The sequence below is a fragment of the Dermacentor albipictus genome, chromosome 4, assembly GCF_038994185.2.
Source record: "Dermacentor albipictus isolate Rhodes 1998 colony chromosome 4, USDA_Dalb.pri_finalv2, whole genome shotgun sequence".
Lineage (NCBI taxonomy): Eukaryota > Metazoa > Arthropoda > Arachnida > Ixodida > Ixodidae > Dermacentor > Dermacentor albipictus.
Genome location: NC_091824.1, coordinates 119948375 through 119969546, shown reverse-complemented (window position 1 = coordinate 119969546; position 21172 = coordinate 119948375). Strand labels below are relative to the sequence as shown.

General features: G+C 42.4%; 2 protein-coding genes across 5 annotated transcripts in view; one reads left to right on the top strand and one right to left on the bottom strand.

Annotated features, from left to right (window-relative positions):
- LOC135916053 (connectin-like) overlaps nucleotides 1-21172 on the bottom strand; it is a 193800-nt gene that overhangs the window by 53364 nt on the left and 119264 nt on the right. The gene's annotated exons all lie outside the window — the stretch shown is intronic.
- LOC135916023 (uncharacterized) overlaps nucleotides 1-21172 on the top strand; it is a 33046-nt gene that overhangs the window by 6049 nt on the left and 5825 nt on the right. For 2 of the 3 annotated variants that reach the window (XM_065449228.1, XM_065449227.2), the window contains exons 2-5: nucleotides 710-798; nucleotides 7944-8180; nucleotides 13286-14097; nucleotides 20789-21099. In XM_065449228.1, the coding sequence (XP_065305300.1) occupies nucleotides 8008-8180; nucleotides 13286-14097; nucleotides 20789-21099 (1296 nt within the window). In that variant the 5' untranslated portion in view covers nucleotides 710-798; nucleotides 7944-8007. The remainder of the gene's footprint in view (nucleotides 1-709; nucleotides 799-7943; nucleotides 8181-13285; nucleotides 14098-20788; nucleotides 21100-21172) is intronic. The other variant, XM_065449229.2, reaches the window with a different exon arrangement.

Here is a 21172-nt window from a genome sequence, read left to right as displayed (position 1 = left end):
AGATCTGTGGCTTGTGTGTTGAAATAAACTTGATTTCTGGTGACTGTTGCATCAGTCAATATTTATGGTGCACTTGCCTATATGCTCGGCATGGACAAAAATATAGATGCATGGACATGATGTTATCCACAGTGTGCATGCCATCTCAACTTGCTTTTACTGCTACTTGTCACAGACTATTCACTGATTTTGTGAGTGAGATCTTGTTTGCTGTCCAGACCACTAAAAAATTGCTGAGCGTGTAATAAAGAGAAACTTCTAAACTCTTTGAGTAGCTAATGTATTGCCCACTATGCTTTAAAGTAGTGGTCATGTTGAGACAGTGTATGCTGCACTTTCTCAAGCATAATGCGGTACTGGAAAGAGAAAAAAAAAAAGGTTTGTTCGATGCGAGTCGCATTGCTCATGTCCATTTCCGCTTCTCTAAAAAAATTTTGTTCACTGGTGGGCCTTTTATTAGATTAAATGCCGAATGTTTCTAAAGGGATTACATACAAGAGTGATTTAAATTTAACAACACATTGTATTAATGAAACTGTCCTTCACAAAATTTCAAACGATTTGTGCCTCCATATTGATGTGCTGGGAAATAAACTTTTCAGCATTATACATAATACAGGCTTGTTGCACGCTAACGTTAACATGTAGTCACATTTGATGTTCACAATTTGATTATTTACTTATTTATTTGATCTGTGTTACTTTGCAGGAGGATGCGTCTGAGCAGTCATTTGCCATACCTCACAGTCTGAGTGCTGGTACTGGCAGTGTCCTACTTACAGGGATTCCAGAGAAAAGGTGCGAAAATCTTGCAAAAACTCTTTGTTGAAATACATTTTTGCCACCTACTTGTGTATTAGGTCATGCCAGCAGATGGCTGGACAGGTATCTTTCCCACATACAGCTGGCACATGCCTATCTGCAGTTTCAAAGTCCTCACTGTTAAGTGGAATTAACCTTAAAAGCATCCACTACCCCTCAAAACATTTATTTGGTGACTTTAGTCTGTTATAGGAAAGCTGAGTTTAGATTTCTTTTTCATTTTGTCTTTAATTGCTACACCCAGCATACTCCAAATACCATGCACCAGCAGTATTGACTTAGTCATTATAATGTGCTGCTGCTTTGCATAAGGTCATAGGTTCAATTCCCAGTCATGACAGTGAGATTCCAGTAGGGGAGTAACACAGAAACACTCCTGTGCTTTAATTTTTGTGTATGTTAAATAGGACCCCAAATGGCCAACACATGGAGTTCCCCCAGTACGACATTTTGCATATCTTAAGCTGTGAAAGATGCTTTGCGACTTTCGACACCATTGATCAACCAATCCAAATAGTGTGTCATTATAGGATCGTGTTTAATAACACTAGATAACACTTCATGTACATTGCTGTTTCAGTGGGGGGGGAACAGACATCCTCAAAGCAAGGATTGTGGCACCAGACAGCAACTCTGCTGGAGATGCTTCTACATATTAACAACGGCAGCTTGAAAGCCGACACGTTTCAATGGTGGCAGCAAGGCTACAAGCCTTTTGAAAATTAATTTTTGGAGACATTTATGCCTGAGATGTTGGTCTGATGTTAAGTGTGAGATGTTAGTGTTAAAGGACTGGCTGTTTCCAAAAATTCTTGGATCATGGTGTACTTGCATATTCCAGAGGTTTGTGGTAGCATAGCTTTTCTTCTGCTACATATAGCGTATAGGAAACCCTGTTGCCCTAGCTGTTTCAGTCCTTGTCGAAGTCAGTTTGTGCTAAAATCTTCAAGCATGGTCGAGTCAAGGCCCTGCTGCACGATCCAGCTACACGTATACCATACATCGAGGTGCATATAAACAGAAACCTGAACTTTATAAATGTGCTTCTGAAGCAGCACAAGAAGCTTAGAAAAAAGATGTAGAAGAAGCCTATTCTACTCAATTGCACCAGAGTGGGGCAGTAAGTTTCTGTGAAAACTTCTGACACTCAAGAACACTTGAACATAAGGACAGAGTGGACTGCACCACTTGCATCCTTCCCCGCTACACTGCCCAGAGAGAGGATACAATTAATTAAGCAACTATCGGGAACTTGCATAGCCATGATGGTAACAAGAAGTGGTTTTGCAGCAGTATGCTAAAGCACAACATGGTGGCCAGAAAAACCAAACAACTGCATCCTGTTTCACACGTACTTGGCAATGCTGCATATGTGAGAAATCAAACTAGGAAACAGTCTAGAAACATATAAGCATTTCCACTTTAGATGCCTGATGCTTATGATAATTCTGGACAATGCTGGGGCTACACACTCTGCATGGCATGGTGAAAAGGCAAGTTCTATATTGATGTGCTGTGTGGATTTTTATTCCAGCCATGTTTCAAGTAAAGAAATATAAATGTATGGAGGTGCCTGCATAACTTTTTCCCTTTAAGTCCTGCTTTTTGTGTCAACAAAAAGTACTCCAGTTGTCAGGCTGTCTCTAACACTGAATTGTTTCAAACAGCTATTGTTTTAAATGCTGTCCCAAGCGAAACCCGTGACAGTTGCTGACTTTGAGGAGAAAAAGGAAAGAAGGAATAAAAAATGGCATTCCTTCTGCTGTCTGTTTACCATTGTGTGATGTTCACAAACTGTACCAGTCTGGTTTTGTGATGGGTAACTCCCCAAAGCACAAAAGACCAGTGAAAGGCCAATGTGGAAAAAGAAAGGTAGCATTATTGTGCAGATATTTTAGTAATGTTGGTTGGTGAGCCAATGCTTAATGGAAAATGTCAACTTAGAAATACATGTCTTTGGTATCGAGGGAATTTGTAATGTTCAGGTTAATTCCATTGCAAAGGTTGAAAAAGAACTAGTAGGGTTATGCAGTAAAACCAAGACCTAAAGTTTAGCTCATCAGGGGTGGACCCTGACGTTTAAATAATTTTAAGAAACAGTGTTTGTTATGCACACCAAATGGACCAGCAAAAGATATTTTCAGTGCACAGTGATAATCCTTTATCATTTTAAGTGATTAAGGTGAACTGCTGCACTAGTTCAAGTTTGCAAGCAGCCATTGGGATCCTTGATAAATATATAACATTCAGTATAACAGATCGCCCTCAGGATAAAGCAGCCTGCCATGTTTTCTGTGATGTTAAACTGGCCAGCTAAAACTTCTGTGTTCTTTTTGTGTATTGCAAGTCAGTAATCAGTGTTTATTTGCTTATGGCTCATGCATCCTATACAGATAATGCTGCAACCTAATTACGAATTTTAAAAGTGTTACATTCGGAATGGCGTGCTTTAAGTCAATATTTGACAACTATTTTCACCTGATCTAGTCTTTGTCAGGGAAAGGAATGAAGCCATTATAAGCACAAGTGTTTGCCATTCCTGGTGCTAGAAAGCTCCATAGGGTGAGGGGAATCATTTTCTTACCTCTCTAGGGCTTTCTGCTGCTTTCTGCAAGGGCCAGAATGCAAGAATGCTCTTTGACCAATCTTTGTTGCACATTAAAGGACCTTGTGGTCAAAACCAAAATGGGGTTTTTTACTATGACCCATTTCATGGCACTTACATACATTGACTTAGTATGTTGAACCGAATAAAAAAAAAATAATAAAACCTTTCTAGCAAAGCAGATGCAACATAATACCAACAAAATGTTCCACGGTCAGCTGCAGTGATGAATACAGAAGTTTCATTTCTTTTGACAAAAACAGTAGACTGCATGGCATGCATTTTTAGTGTGTGGGTGGCAGTGACTATATTGGATTCTTGTTGGGTTTTGATTGACCCACGATCAAGATAACCTCGCAAAAGCTATGACACTAAACGTTTGTGCTAAGTATATGTACAGTGTTTAGAGATAGAAATGCGATACTCGTAGTGCGTGACTGCCAGCGCTTCTTGGACCACCGGTGGACACTGGGTAACTTTAGTTGGAGCACTGGGGCATGCTATAAAGGCATGAGCTTTTGTGATGCGTTATGACCGCATTTCATCCCCCAGCGATCACTCAATGCTCACCGGTGGTGCAAAAAGTGCCAGCTCCCATGAGGTCCTATTATCGCATTTCAGTTGCTGAACATTGCGCCACCTGTCACACATTTTTCACCAGGCCAAGGCCTCTGCAAAAATTTGAAACACTTTATCACACAATGTTATTTGTGCTCATTGGTGATGATCGCATTTGTGCATACATAAGTTTTTTTTTAGGCATGGAGACCTTTCTACTGTCATATCAGCTCGGTGCTAGAAACAGAAGCACCGCCCTGCATGAACATGTCCAAAATAGTCTCAAACATTTTCATGTGGGAACTCTTGAAATGTATAGTGCTTTCATTATCCCTTTCCTTCACACACTACCAGTGTTTATTTTTGCCAATTAATATTGCCTTACACACTTGCTGTGTTTTTGTGTTTGTAAACTTTTACTGTTCTCAGTACCTCTTGTGCAAGCTGTACTGCATGTTGTGTACTCAAGGTGTTTGGGCTTTCATTGAGTTTGGGCTTTCATTGAGCTTTTGTTCATGTATAACAAGGCATGCTTTAACCATGATGGCACTAGTTTGTTTATAGCAAACTCTATTTTGTGAACAATGTGTTCTAAAGCAGCTGTTGTGAAGGCTTGCGCCCATCTGAACGCTGTGTATGAGGCCAGTGCAAGCCATCATTACAGCAATTCTAGTGGACTTTTAGTGCTGCTGTTTTCCCAACACAACACACTACAAGTGTGCATCTTATGCTGGATTTGTTAGCAAAGACTGAGTTAAATGAAAAGGCAGGGCATTACGTACAAAAGGGTTATCTTTTAGTGAATTATGTGCACTGGTGGACACTAAAATTGTATGAGAACTCTAACTGCACTTTACCAAACTAACTTCCTAACTTAATGCTTAACATTTTAACTTTACTATTTAAATTACCTTATAGGGAGCATGTTGAAGCTGCATAACTGAAGCTTGCCAGTGCTCAAGGCATGTCCACTTAGCAGTTATCTTGAGACTACCACCAGTTGCTCAATATTCATCTGAAATGTGTACCATAAAACACATTGTTGTTCCACAAAGTTTTATGCATGTAAGGAAGGCATCCTGGAAACTTGCTTAGCAAAACACCAATGTGTAGTTAAAGTATAAACTGTTCGGCCAAAAGACCAAAGTACTACAAGAAAACTTGAAAGAAAGCCAAAGGTCGTGCAGCAGGGAATGGAAAGGAAAAGAACAAGTGTAATATTAAAAGATGTGAAGACAGTGTCAACTAAAGGTCATGTGCAGGCAGATAATATTCTAGTTGACATTAATATGAAGCGGAATTGGACTACAAGGTGTAGAATACATAACTGGTAGTTTATTTGTGTAACAATGGGGGCCAAGGAGAGGGGGACAACACTTGAGGGCAAAAAAAAAAGAATGTAGCAGTTTTGAGTAATTTGCGACCCTAGAATAGTCTCTGGAGGCAGTCTTTGTCCTGCAGTGGACTTAAATAGGTTGATAATGTTTAAGCTTTATGTGCTGCAGTGGCATAGAAGTACTTAAAGGGGCCTGGAATCACTTGTTGAATATAGTTTTTAAGAACGCTGCCAATCTGTTAGCGGGGCTCCTGTGAACACATGAACCAAATACTATTGCAGTGCATACAATCTGTCAAAAGCAGTGAACATTCGCTTGCGTTTGCATCCGCAATGTCGTCATTGAAAGCAGCTGGTCCACCGACGCTACTGACACGTCATCAGTAATATGTAATTGCTAATTTTGAGTTAAGTAAACGAAAAATATATTTGTCTGCAATCTCAAAAAGACAGCAAAATCATTTCATTTTCGCACTGCATGTAGCTGCGTCTGTTGTGCACGGCCACCAAGATGGCAGTGGCATGCTGCATAGCGTAGCCTACTGCAGCCGCCACGGAGTGCCACAACAATCCCTTTCACCACTACGAAATTCAACTTTTGGCCAGGGCTTTGCTCTCTTGCCTTTTTTGCTGTGTAGCTTCCAGCAGACTAGCACAGATGAAAAGAGAGAAGTTCAGTATCGATGCAATAACTCCACTTTAAGTGGAAGAATGCGAAAAAATTCTGCTGCATAAGATTCATGGGACGATGTACTTTATTAGGGAGGCCATTCTACGATTAGTTAAAAGGTGTTTCAGGGTCCCGTCAAAGGAAGTGTCATGTAATTAGGAGAGAATTATGCCAACCATGAGAAGTTTTGCTCGTAGGGCAAATGCATGGCTATAAAGATAGCGCACTGTGTGTATCTTTGTTCATAGGTATACACTGAGGAATGACAAAGAGGTTCAGTTTGATGTCCGTTCAGCTTGCATGTTCGACTTGAGTGGAGTTTGTCATGCTTTTGTTCTTCTGAATATAATACAATTTTTCGGGTTTCCTGCATTTGATGAGAGCGAGTATAAATCACATTCTGTAACACATAAAAGACAGTGTGATACCATCGTCTTATGTTTAAACACAGGTTGTAAAATAGAAGCAGCTAAATGAAAATGAAGAAATGCTTAAGCACATATCATTTTGTTCAATAGTGTCACCTGTATCATCTCCTTTGTTACTATTGTCTTTTCCTTTGCCATGTGTCTTTTTTTCTTTTGCCTTTTTAAAATGCACTGTTGCCTAACCTTTAGTTTGATAGCTAAAGAGTGTTGAGCATGGATATGTCATAATGTAGCTAAATAATTTTGCAGACATAGAAATGGGGTACAACATTCAGCGGAGTTGGCATTTTCATGGTGAAAACAATCATGGATACAATTACCAGTTTCAGCCGTGGGAAATTTCATTGAGGTGGGATATAAGAATTGAGCTGAGGAATATAAAGATTGTGTACCGAGACTTGAAAGCCTAAAGAACTTCACATTGTTGACATCCCGTATATCCAAAGCATTACTCTTGGATGGGAAGATCAATCAGCTACTTAAATTATCCCTGTCCTGTCTGCCCTGTCATTATTATAGTTACATTTCATATATACTAAAACACTGTATAGAGTGGTCCTTGCTTTGTTTGTAGCTGTGCATTTCATCTTCCGAGTGCACACTGCAGGCAGTTCCTGCAACTTGCAGTAGGCATGATTCAAGGCTTAACAATGTATAACAATGACAGCAAAAAACACAAGAAATGACATGTATAAGTGCTAGCTCCCAACCAGTTTTTATTTTACAATCACATGCGTGTACAACCTAAATGTAGCATCAGTTGGACTGCCAAAAAGAAAATAGCATAAGAATAAGTTTTTCGTAAGGGCTCTTCGTCTTTATGCCATCTCAGCTGTATGGCATCGGAACAGAAGATGAGGCAAAAAAAGTAACCTTAAGTTATCCCTTCTCCCAAAAAGTTACTTGTTTAAGGATGATGATGTATAGGCGAGCATAATGATAGTACTGCAAACAGCTAAAATCTTAGTTTCCTTGATTGTGCTTTCTATATTGCTGAATTTTTTTTTATGTTGTATGTATGATTGTACGTATAATGCATGTGATCCTAAAATAAAACTTGTTGGAAGCCAGTGCTCATATGTGCCCATTTCCAGCAGTGATGTTTTATTTGCTGTGTTCATTTACGTGCCCTTTAGATTATGTTCTATTTGTTAGATTAACCCGCCGTGGTTGCTTAGTGGCTATGGTGTCGAACTGCTAAGCGCAAGGTTGCGGGATTGAATTCCAGCCGCGGCAGCCACATTTCCATGGGGGCAAAATGCAAAAACGCCCGTGTACTTAGGTTTAGGGGCATGTTAAAGAACCCCAGGTGATCCAAATTTCCGGAGTCCCCTGCTACGGCATGCCTCATAATCAGATCATGGTTTCGGCACTTACAACCCCATAATTTAATTTATTTTTTAGATTATATCGTGCCAACTCCCCCATACCGATGTACTTTTGCAGTAGGCATTGCTGCACTGTAAGGTAGTGTGATGTTTGGAGCTGACAGGATGGACCGCTCTTGCGGATGCTGCGCGACAGGCGGGCGCAGCCCCCCCAGTCTCTGCACCTTCCAGGACCGGAGGGGGATCTGCAGGCGCCCCCGATGGAACAGTTGAGTGTGCGGGTGCCCTCAACTGAGTCAATAGGTGCCTGTTCTTTGGATGTTGATGCAAGCGAGTCGTCAGCACGGCCGATGATGACCAAGGAGGCATCGGAAGTGACCCTTCGCAGCATGGTCATGTCCACCCGCGAGAGCTCATCTGTGGCAGTGAGAGGGTCAGTGAAGGCACCTATTAGCTGCAACAGGGGTCCCACTGGCAGGGTCCCACTGGCTCGGTTCTGTGGTGTTTGTGTGTGCGTGTGTTTGTGGCCCACCTCTGTCCTTCTTTCCACCTCCACTGTCTCTGAGAGGCACTGCACGACTACACCTTACCTCAACTGCCCATTAGTGCCTGCTGCCTATCATGCATACCTACACTTTGTTCTCGATACCTTTGTTGTACAGCTGAAAATAGGTCTGCATAATTTTTCATGTGTGCATGCATGTATGATTTGATGCAAGCCAATACCATAGCCAGAAGCTCTCTTCTTATTTAAATAGAGGGCCCCGGCCACAGTGAGACAAGAACACTTTTTATCTGGAACCAACTAAATTTCATTAGGAATGGAGGGGGCCATGGACTCAGTTTGTCCCCATTCTATACCATTTATAAAAGCACTTGGCTCGCAGGAAAGTAATAAGAAATGTACAACACACACAGAGCCCTAGAGTTGGCCCCAGTGTAAAAGGACATGTAACATTGCTGAAGGGGAAGCTTCTCTCTGTAAATTGCAACTGACCCTACACAGGCAGCGATTTGGGACACTGAGTTAGAGGTTGGTATGTTTGCATATTGTGTATCCAGAAGTCTCAAATGGGACCGCCATTATTGGGGCACTTTCATTTCGTAGAACTCTAAGGGAGCTTAGGCTTCAGATTTCATGCCTTGCGTGGAACTTGGAAGTAACGATACTGTAATAATTTTGCTGCATACTGCTTTTTCCATTCACTAAGATCTTTCAAAGCAAACCTGTATAATATATTACTTTTTTTTTGCAATAGCTTGTAGTGTAAAGTGTGACAGTTTTTATTAGTTGCCTGGCAGCAGGCTTTCATTTGTATTACTTGTTCCGACTGCAACAGCCATCAAGAACAGGGGGCAAAACCTTCTCATTATTACACCTTCCCGAAGGTCTATGCTCTTTTACTGCTGTCACCCGTAAACATACTGCTAGAGTTCCACTTTGCAGACATGTAGAGAAATATGTACACACTTCTTTTACATTTGCTGATTAAATTAAGAAGTTTGAATAGTCTTAACATGGAATTGTACCTCCACAAAAATGCTATGTTGCTTGATGTTTCGCCTTTTCCAGCACCATGCCTTTTTCTTCACACTAAATTCTGGCATCTTGTGTGCACCGTCTTGTGTTGTCTGGGAAATGCACTTGCACACTCTTTGCATGCTGGTGCTTGCACCTTGTGGTGGGATTGTGTTGTTATGACTTGCACTGTGAATGTTGCACAGCCATAGATATGCTGCACCACGTACTCTGTTTTAAGATGTTATTTATGGTTCACTCATTTGTTTAGATGCACTGGCAGCAGTTCTTGTAACAGTTGACTTTCGTAAGGTGATGCTAAACAGACACATGTTTAGCTATATTTGTAGACTACTCCCCTGGATTTAAGAATGCATAATTATTATCATGGTCACAGGCTTGGCGAGTCAGAAAGGATGCACAAACAAACTGCAGTAGGCAACATCACCTTGGCCCTAACCTGCTGCTGTGGCTATGATAATAAGGCAGCAAACTGGGCTAGTTGGCAATACTTCAGGGCAAAGTATACATCTTGTAGCTCCGAATGATGCCGACTCATGTAACTAGTAGACAGTAAAAAGACAACACTGGGTTATTCTGCTAAAAACGGGGTGGCCAGTACATTTCCCCATCATGGAAGCGACATTCCGATGTGGGAGGCTAAAATACAAAAATGTTTGTGTCTTGAGTTTTGGGTGCACATCAAAGAAGTCCAGGCAGTTAAAATTAATCTGAAGCCCTCCACTGCTTTGTTTTGCATATCCCAGGCTTTACTTTGGGATGTTAAACATTGCCAATGTATCAATTGGCCAATAACATTCCTGCATGTGCTCCTTGCGATGTTGTAAGTTCTGGCAGTTTGTTCAAAGGCCTAGTTAACTGTTTATCAAAAGAAAGTATGTTTAATTTCATAGTGACAATAAAATGTTCATTCCATGAATGTATGCAAAATTTTTCTGTACAAGAACTGTCCACGTGTAGGAAAAGCAGTATGTTCGATGGCCTAGTTTACTACTTATCAAAAGAAACAATTATATTGCATTTTAAAGTGAGAAATAAAAGGTTTGTCTCCGAAATGTGCGTGAAATTCTTTTGCACAAGGACTGACCACATGTGAGAAAATAACTTAATATTCGTGACACCATGTAACTTCACTGGTACCTCAGTTTCAGCATGAAATTCATGAAGGCCAAAGTTAGGTCTGATTTCCGTTCTGACAACTAATGTTTGCTCCAGAGGAATGCATATAGTAACTGCTTCAGGTATTTGAGGACATGACGGCAACTATGGCAACTATGACGGCAAAGATATATCGGACAAGAATTGGTAGATTTGTTCAAATATTTTTAGATTGTTTCTTTTACTGCTATTTTCTCAGACTGTTGAATAAAACCTTCTTTAGCCTCAATTATTGACTGAATTCGGCTTCGATTACTGCTGTATGCTCAGATCAGATATTCCATTGATGATGGGTAGTGCTTTCACAAAGCATCATTAGGGAGTTTTTATGTGATTGTTTATTGGTTGCCCTCTCAGTGACACTTCCTATACATAGCAGTGTAGCAAGCTTATGTTGGGAACTGGAATGCCACATTGTTGATGTAGCTGCAGAAATTTGCGCTGGCCTTGTGGGTTAAAAAAATCAGTTACCTAGGAGTGGCACCCAATGACATCATGCACAGAAATCTTGGTTGTTGGACTTGCCTCTTGAAGTTTCTCTGTAGTGACCATAATTGGCTTTTCAACATTCTCGCTCATTGTGGCCTCCACCCGCTGGAGAAACTTAACTGCCTGAGTGGTGTCCTACCACTGGCAGCTCAAATTTTTCTTTCTCTGAAATGATAATTAGCTATAAGCTGTTGTCTCTCCCCAAAATGAAAAAAATTTCGTGACGCCTAAGAAGGCATTTGGTGCCATTTAAGAATGTGGAATCTCCAAGACTTTGTAATCTGCATGCAAGGTGACTAGGACAGTTTGCAGATTCATCTCCTGTGCTAGAATAGAAGCTTGTACCCTGGAATAACTGTGCTAGGTGGGTGACGGAGGATTTGGTGAAGAGAAGTTAAAGCACCTAGACAGATAGAATGAGAGCGTTATTGTATATTGTGGTTAGAGCCATGCTCTCGAGTACCTTGTGTAGCTGGTAGCTTTGAAGCTAATATGCGAATCTAAACTGGTGTTCCTCTAAGATCAACTCTTAAGCTAAATGCCCTAATAAGCTCAATGCTAGGGAATTTTCGCCTAGTTTCACATGGAGCCAACATACATTGTTTACAATGAACTTCAGTAAAGATGAAGAGGTTTTCAAGGTTCAATTCATTTTGTCCTAAAGGAAGTCTGCTGTGTATTAACAGCATCAGGGCTGCAAAAGAATTTTTCCCAAGTTGGCAGGCTTTTCAGTGGCCAATGTGTGAATTTTTTTATGGGTAACATGTACTGTTCAAGCTTCACCCACAAGAGTATGAGAATTCTTTATCTAAAGCATGAACTGTACATGCTGAATTTTTTGTTAGATAGCAGCCACTGCTGTTGCACTGTAGATGTTGAAATTGCAGTTTAATAACATGTAGCTCAAGATATTCATTTTTCTTTTTTATATATTTCGGCCAGCAAATTTATTTGAAGCTATAAAATTAACAGCTGCAATTATATACCTTGTGTCATCATTGTTGAAAGTTCCTTTCTTTTTTTCTTCATTTTCTTCCTTTTATTTTTCACTGCTTGTAAACCAGACTGACGACAATTTGAAATTACAAGTGTGATTCTATGTCGGTGTCATAGCTGCATATTAACATGGGTGTTAAAAAACTAAATGTTTCTTTGGTTTTCTCATAAATGTGCACTGACTGCTTGTGACTCCACTGCATGTTGGCTGCAAGACTTTCTTGTCTTCTGGTTGATGCAATCGCTGCGCCATGTGCCTCTCAAGTGCAAAACTTTTCCGTGCACTGTTTTGTATTACACTTTGTGCTGTCTTCACTGCCTTAGATGATTACTTAGTGCCGCCATATCTCGCACTCCTTTGTGTGTTAACCTTCTGCCGCTTTCTTTGTGCATGTCTTGTTTGTTTCCATGTTTCTTGCACTGATTATCTGCAGCACTGAAGAACCAGTCTTGACCTTTCAAAGTGCTTCCACCACATGTGCTATACCGCAGTCACATGCTCGTTTTCAGTCACCATTGACGAATGATTATTGAAATTCACAAGCTCCATTGGCTCCCTTCCATGAGCTCACACAGATGAGACAATTAGGCACGTGTATTTCTATGGATTTTGGTTTCAGTGGCTATTGAAAGTGAACACGTGACTGCAGTATTAGTTGAGTTAGCGTATCACTTTTCTTCATAAACAACCACCGTGTCCTTTGGCTGCAACAACTTTATCCATTAGCCACTTCTGCATGATAAGCTATCCATAGGATGGGATGAAAAACTGCACATGGGGCGTCGTGCAATGTAAATTTCAAGTTTCTCTGTGGCATTGCTAGTGTTTATTCTCGTCCTCATATGTTGTGCTCTTTTCAGACCGGGTAATGCATATTTATGCTTCAGGCAAGTTATTCCTGCCTGTGTATGGAAGGTTTAACAACAGCAGCAAAAATAAAGAAAATGAAGAGGCTCAAAGGCAGGAAAACGGCAAGGTCGAAGATATCAAATGCTAGTATAGGGGATATTCTAGTTGAGAATAAGTGGAGTTGGGCAGGTCATGCAAAGCGTAGAACAGGTTAGTAGTGGTTTTCTAATGTAACAAAATGTGCCCCAAGCGAAGAGATACTTAAGTGAGGGTGGCAGAGGATTAGGTGGAATGTTGAGATAAGGAAAATTGCAGGCATGGTATGGGCACAACATGCATGACAGGGGCAGCTTAGTTGGATATCTCTGGGAAAGGTAGTTAACTTTACACAGGCTTATGATGACGATGAAACAGTGAGTCTGTTGAGCTAACAGCACATAATGTGCACTCCTGTTTGTAAGTAGTGCTCAGTATATGGCTAACTGCCATGATGTTTCTTCCACAGAGCACTGGACAGCAACGTCACGCAGCTGTCGAACGGCTGCTGGAACGTTGGTGGAAGCACTGTAGAATCATTGTCTACAAAAGTGTCTGAACACCGGCCATCTTATCTTGGCATCAGCTGTGCCATCAACGGATACACGAGCTACAGCCAATTCTGCCGCAGCCGTGACAGCAGCCCTGCCCGTCCGTGCCCCCGCACATCAGCTCCACTCGCCACAAGCCCAGGAAACAGTCTCAAGGTGGAGCCCATCCTGGAAATCAAGGCCAGCAACGGCCGTGGGGAGCTCACCAATGGCCGCCACCATGGTCCCCAAGAGGCAGCAGCAGCAGTGCCCGAGCCCTGCATTTCCCTTGTACAGCAGCGAATCGCAGCTCTGTATGGGTCAGAAGCAGCAGAGAGGGTGGCGCGTTCACGCACTCGAACGGCCAAAAGCCCACTCAAGCTGGAAAAGGCCATGTCAAAACGCAGCCCATCCTGCCCTGCGCAAGTCATCCGTGGTCGCTCCAAGAGCCCACCTGTGTTCAGGCACCTGACACGTGACTTCAAGGAGCACCTCCGTTTGTCGGAAGTGTCTGCCTCGCCCGCCGAGAACTTGCCAGGGTTCATTCCTGCATCGACACGCCTCCCTCTTCCGAGCTCGCCCGAAAAGCGAGCTCCTTTCTCTGCGACAGCATTACGCATCTGTGATGTGGACAGGGGTGACAGTAGTGCACTGAAAGAAGATGTCCTGGAAGAATCTCGGCATTGCCAGATTGTGAATGGCAGTGGTGCACCAAAGCTCAACGGGAACCACGCTGCTGCTGTTGATGAAGGTAAATGACATGTGGCGTGCCTGCATGGTTTATTGTGGCCCTTGCATGGTCTGCCATTCTAGATGGCACACCTTTCAACACCACATCTCTCACGATACAGTTGAATCTCATTATGATGAAAACACATCAGACACGAAAATGCGAGCTTATATCAGTACTAGAGTTTGCTACTACCTCGGGCAGCCTTAGGCAAACTCTTTCATAACTGCCTGGAACGTTATCATAACTGCCTGGAACGTATTATAAGCATGCCTTATTACTTGCTATCGGCAAGAAATATGTTACTTCATTTTATCCGATTAATTTTTTTCTGCTTTATGTCGGCGTTTCACCTGTAGTTTCATAAGTGTTACTGATACCGAATTCCTCTCATGTCACATAATCCATGTAAAGGGTGTCAGAAAGAGAAGTTAAAGTGTCTGTATGATAGTTGTCATATTTTAGTGGTATGTTTAAGTTCTCAAAGAGACATAATTGTATATGGCACACTTTTGACATCTCTCCTTCATGATATTCTTGCGGACAATGTCGACTCAACGCAGCACTTAAGCATATGAGTGCTATGTTTTGGTGAATGGAAGTAGCACTGTGGAAAAAAAGCTATACAACACCTTCTTCACCAGCTAGCCCAGAATGTAAATTACTGATGTTTCCAGATTATCATTCTAGAGTTTGCCACTACCTTGGGTAGCATTAGACAATGTCTTCTAATAACTGTTAAATAGTTTGTTGGAGGTGAATGCCCTGTCTGCATTGTGAAACAAGAAATGCTTGAATGGAGGAGCTCCTCTCTGGCACAGTCAAGTAGCTGCAAAATCTCTTTGCATTTGTGAGGTCATCATGTAATGTTGTCATCTAGTGGATGAAAAGGCAACTGCCCTGTCATTTATCCTGCCACAGCAACCGAGCATACTTGCATTCCATCCTGCCATATACTGCCAATCACTTCTGCTCCCTTTCATACCTCTCGCTATACTTTTTTTTTTTTTGGTCTGTGGGGTCTGCTCATCCCTGCTCTTGGGACAAAAGAACAACAACACAGTAGTGCAAATAATCACAAGGGCACTTATTACACCTTTCATATTATTTCACCTTTCACAATATACTGATGCCTGCTAGCCGAGTTGCTATCCACAAGACATACTGATGGGCGCGCGACAAATTGCAGAAGTCTGACTCACCGCGACCGGATAGTGAGCGAATATATTCGCCCCATGCTAGACACTACCGCCGGTCATCTGCACATACAGTCACGCTAATGATGGTGCATTCGAACGATCGTGTTCAATCATTCTGCCTTAGGCCTCGTGAGACGGTCTCGCAGAAGCGGGTATCGCCGTACACGCAGAGCGCCGTCCCGCTTGCCAACCCGGAGCCAAAAAGGAAAAGCCTACTCCCTGTCGCGCCCAAGCAGCGCCACACTCACACCATCTTTAGTGATGTGCCGCAACCAGACCGATCGCCGCCAGCACTAAGCAACGCGCAGAAGCCAGATTACAGAAGACGCGTGACATGCGGGGAAAACAACACATAAGGGGACACGCAAGAGTCGCGCATCCCCGCAGGTCTTACACAGTCGTCGCATTGCATAACACCATTTGGCAACATCCACAATGAAACGATGTGGTCTGAGCAAATTTGGTAAGAGTTTATTTATGGCACATCATTCTCCTTTGTACTGCACATCCCCTCTTCCTCTTTGTTGTCTTATGTTGCACAAGAAACTTGCACTTCATACAGTAGACTTCTGTTAATTCAACTCTGGTTAATCCGAATTTTATGGTAATGCAATCCTGACCGAAGGTCCTGCCCAGTATCCATGCCATGAGCCTATGGGCCCAATCTTTCGTTATTTTGATCTTAAAATTGGCCTTCGCCAGATAACTCGAACTTTGCCAGTCGTCACATGCACACCTGAGCCCTATGGTGACCCAAGAGAGACTCCTCTAATGGCAGGCTCTGTCACAGCAGAGCTTAGGGTACAGTGAATGTGTTGAACACATGTCATCTCCCATCATTAACGCCTATATTTGGCCTGCTCTATAAAAATTTTCAAGCAATAACCGTAGCTCACCATTTCTCATTACGGTATCACCCGATGCTAATGTGCACCTTTTAAAAAAGGAAAATTTCGCCGGAAATTGCCTTCATTGTGTAATCAAACACGAAACCAAAAATTTGGAAAACGCTTAGCTTCGCCTTTAAGAGTGGAATGCAATAGCTTTCAAACATCCCCAACTGCTTCTCAGGCTTCCTGGCAGCTGAAGCATATGTAACCGTAATGTTTACCTAGAAATGCTTGCCACGGATGCTATGCACAAAGGCGAGCTTATGGCAGAGCCACGGCCTCTTGCGTGGGCCGCGATTTGGTGGAGGCGAGCACCAGCTGGGGTTAATATGCAAGAAAACGGGCAAGCTGACTGCTCCGTGGCCCCCAAGACAGCCATCGCGCCAGCGCGCCCCGAATGGTGGACGCCACGGTTGATTTGGTGTGTGAAGGGGTTTCTTTGAGTTTTTGAATAACAGAATTATGTTTTCTCGTATAGGCAAATTACTGTCTGAGATCTATCGTGTCTGTAGGTGGTGCGGAAGTCATAGGTTACGATTTTTCTACGTATTTTAGCTTGAGAAATGCAATTAGTTCAGTCAATTTCTTGCATCATATGGAAGGCCTGGGTAAACATGGTTCGAAAATCTTTTTTCCGATGCGACGTCAGGTGCTGGACACGGGGCGCCGGATTTTCTGCAACACAGGCTCTTTAACGCTCTCGCGTTAAAACTGCCTTTGTAGCACTCATATGCTTTTGGCCATAGCACTGATCTAATGCGGTGAAGAGGATTTTAAAATTGTGTGCTGAAGCGGACTTTAGAAAACTGGCCACCATTGTGCAACAAATATTTGACCCTTTCCCATTTGCTCAAAAATCGGGCATGCATTAGATCTGTACTTTGTTTAGCAGCTTTAATTTAGGCACATAGACAGTGGGCGAACACTTGATTTGGGACGTGTTAGAATCAGACAATTACTGCCTAATAAATCGGCAGTATGCTTTGGCACTTTTTCTGCATCTTGTTTAATTTGACCCGCCATATAATTCGATTAATTTCATCGGTCCAGTCAGGGCCGAATTAATGGAAGTCGACTGTATTTGCTTTCCATTGTAAAGGAGAAATGAGAGATCTGGCAAGGTACTCCGTAAGAGTCCACCTAGTGGACTGTCCATTTCGGCCGTTCTTGATTGGCTAGGGCCGCTCGTCTCCTCACTCGTACAGCTGCATCCAATCAGCAGTGGCTGAAATGGTCAGTCCACTAGGTGGACTCTTACAGGATAACCCCCCCTCCCTGTACACCACTCATCAGTCTGTTAATTACTGTCTAAGAGGACATGTGCAGGCATGCACATACACTGAAGAAACCACATGCCAGAACTTTGTATTCGCTCACATTATGCCTTGTTGCACCAAAGCAGGGCACTGCAGGTTACAGTCTGGTGCTTCTCACATTCGGGCTTCATTTCTGAGAAATTTTCATTTGTCTCCAGGCATGCAAATTTATATGTTGCCACAAAGCAGTGTTACCACGCAGGCAAGCAGGTGAGAGATTGCAAACACTAGCAAAAAGATCGCTTAATTTGGTGACTCTGTGCCCAGAGAATGAAGAAAGCTTTGCAGCTATAGTTACTACTGTATGATCCGCATTAGGCAGATGCTATTTTATCATATATAGATGTAATTTTATTATTTGTAGATATTATTATACTTCTCACCATAAACACATTGCAGTGAACATGCAGGCAACAGTGAAAGTTGTCAAGTACGTAGGCCACAAACGAGAATGAATCTTCGTGTTCTTGCTGCACATAATTCATGTATACATGGGCCATGTCACACACAGTTGTGCAGAGTCCTGCATTCCTCTTTCTCTCTTTCTGATCTCCTGGCTGCATGCTTAGGCTGTGAGAGAAATCTTTTGCTTGGCTCCCGTATTCTAAAAATTTTTCACCATTAAGACGTAAATAAAATGGTTTGCGAAGGAATGAACCATCAAAGATGGTACTATAATAGACCCAATTATTCTTGCTCTATCACATTGGCATTAGGGTGTTTCATTCAATTAATTTAAAACGTAGTTTCTCTATTTGAATAGTACTAAACTGAAGCAGTAACGTTGCCTGGCCTCATAACACATTGAGAACTGGACATATTGAGCAGTTCAGTAGCTTAGCTGACCTTTTACTATCTTAAACAGGAAACTTTGGTGACTTATTTCGGTATTTTAGGCAAATGTAGCACAGAAACAGAAACATGATAATGTGGGGCCAGGATGAGATGCAAAGGAACAAAGCCTTGTGGATGTGACACTATTTATTTGGTTATACTGTTGCTCTTTTGCTGCTAGATGGTAAAAGAAGAGTGCACAACATTTGAAATAAACAGACCAGAAGGGTGCATTTGAAGGAACTTTGTCTGTGTCCTTCTCATGCGTTTTCCTCCCGCTTACTGTATGTTCCATTAAACAGGTCATGGTTCCAGTGTACTGAGCTGTCTCTTCTGCAATGAAGAAGGTGCACTTCTTCTTTGTTACACTTCCGTCAGCATCAGCTTATTTTAAAGGCACTGTAAGACAGAGACCATATACCAGGAATTTCAGTTACCCCTGTCCTATATCAGCTAAGCCGATCCCATGCCAGTGCACTTGGTAACACAACTCTGTCTAGTCTTCTTCCACCCTCGACTGCATTTCCCTTTCCATTTGGCCTCTATTACGTTGCTCTCTTGTGGTCACACTCAGCTTCACTCACTCAGCTTCACTCAGCTTCACTCAGCTTCACTTGTCATCCACACCCTTCTTTTTCTACCTCAACATTTCACCTAGCTTGCCGAAAAGTTGTTCACTGCCTTCATGTTGTTGAGAAACACGCATCAATGTATTCAGTTTGTTATCAGCTGCATTATGTGTGAATCTGGTTCTTGTGGCTCCTGGACAGTGTCCCCACTTTATTACTTGCCTTCACTGGCTCACTGAAGACCTCCTTCATTACGGTACATGCAGCAAACTTTTACAACGAACTTCACATCTCAAAAAACAAGCAGTGGCATGATGCAGAATCTTTGCTGACTTGCGCTATATGGAGCTTAAAAAAGAGGCAGACGCCACCGCATGTTCCCTGTGCCGCTATCAGTGTGAACAGATAGTGCAAAGCTGTTTTATTATCTACGTAATGGACAAAGTAGCAGTTTTTGGTATTACTTATTGTTAATATCGAAATAACTTTCCAATAGCTAATATGCTTAATATTCCCCCAGCACTTTTCATTGCAATAGTTCGCTCTGAACCGGCAGCCTGGGGCGGGGGGAGAAAGAGAAGTGTTGCCACCTGTGTAGCCCGGCTAGTATTGCTGCTTCCAGCAATTGTTTTGAATGAAAGGGATCAATTCTATAATGGTGTTACTGCTCGCAAGAATGAAAGAAAATCAAATGGGTATTTCAAATCAAATCGCGCATTTCACATGGAGGCGGACTGCACCACTTCAGTAAAAAACAAGGGCAAGATCGCAGTTTCATTGCGGAAAATTTGTCCCGCTGTCAAACACGTTCAATAACTTTGGCAACATTGTGTCCAATTATAGTTTGTTAGAATGTCTTTCCATCACCAATTTATGGGAATTATGTGCAGAATTCTCCTCTATGGCATAACCGAAATATTCTGTCGCTGCTAAAAGCACATTTATTTCAGAACTTAGAGAATCGAAATTGCCATGTTGACAGTGAAAGTCTGAAGAGAAATACACCATTATAAGTCATGCGAATGCCTGCTTCTAGAAACAACTGCATGATTTGGGATTGTCTCCTGGCTGAGTAGTGCAAGGAGCATATCCAACATGGCCACATCTCTTTTTTACATTTTTGAGAAAGCAGGTTGTCTGATACCAGTTCCCTTGAAGCTTTAGCTACTACAGCATGCCACCTATCTAGACATTTTTTCTTCTCTATTTCTGACTCTACATTCAAATATAGTACTTGCACCAATCCAAGATAATGCCCCATTTTCTTGAAAACATAATGGACACCATACAACATCCAATAGGCAATAATGTTGAATTCCTGTTCGTGTTGTTGTGAAAATTGTATTCCATTACAAGCGGACGAAACGGAATCTAAAGCATGAAGCTAGGAGCAATTCTGCATGTGGATTGGCTCACGTTTGTCGCCACATGTAGGACACTCCTGCCGGTAGTGCTTGCCTGACCAAAATGTCTCGCGAGGCCTCACTAGCGGCTGGTGCCAACTATACTGATGCAGGCTGCCTTGCGGTCACCAGTGGATGAAGTTCGTCGCTTGGATGTTGTATTTCACTCCATGTACGCCAGGCTTTGTTTCTGTGGTGCTGGCCCTTCAGGTCGCCACGTCGTCATCGACACTTGTGTAGCTGTTTATGTCCCCAGTGGCATCATTTGCTTCTTGTGCAGTTGACCTCCTGCAATTCTGCTGATCCAAGAGTTCTGTTAAGCCATTTGTTACCGATGGCTGCCGAAGTACAGCCTAAACACATTGATGATTCGCATTAAGTGAATGTCTTTCGCATCAGGTTTATGGAAAACCAGCCAAACGTCCACACATTATTTTGCATATCTAGAAATTCGGCTCAGCAGGGTTCATTCTTAACAGGAAATTATTGTATTTCTTTCAGTTGACAAAGCATTGAACTTGCCTGTTCAAATGATGCCCACGCAACACATGTCGTCATCACTCCTGTCGCCCGTGTGTGCCAAGGCTCTCTCGTCATCAGACCTGCCTGTGCGGGAGGGCCACACATTCCTGGCTACTCTGTCAAGCACACAACAGGTCCTCGAGTGCCACATCAGAGATGCCGAGCAGGACCTGAATGAGGCTGCCATCTCGGAAGACATGAAGGGCCGGATACGGGCAGCGATAGGCAAGGCCAACCTCCTCATCACCAAGAAATTTAAACAGTTCAAGGAACTGTGCCTCAAAAACATTGTAAGTGTATTGATATTCTTTACTACTTTTTGCTACACAAATACCCATAATGCCCACACAATATTTCATATCA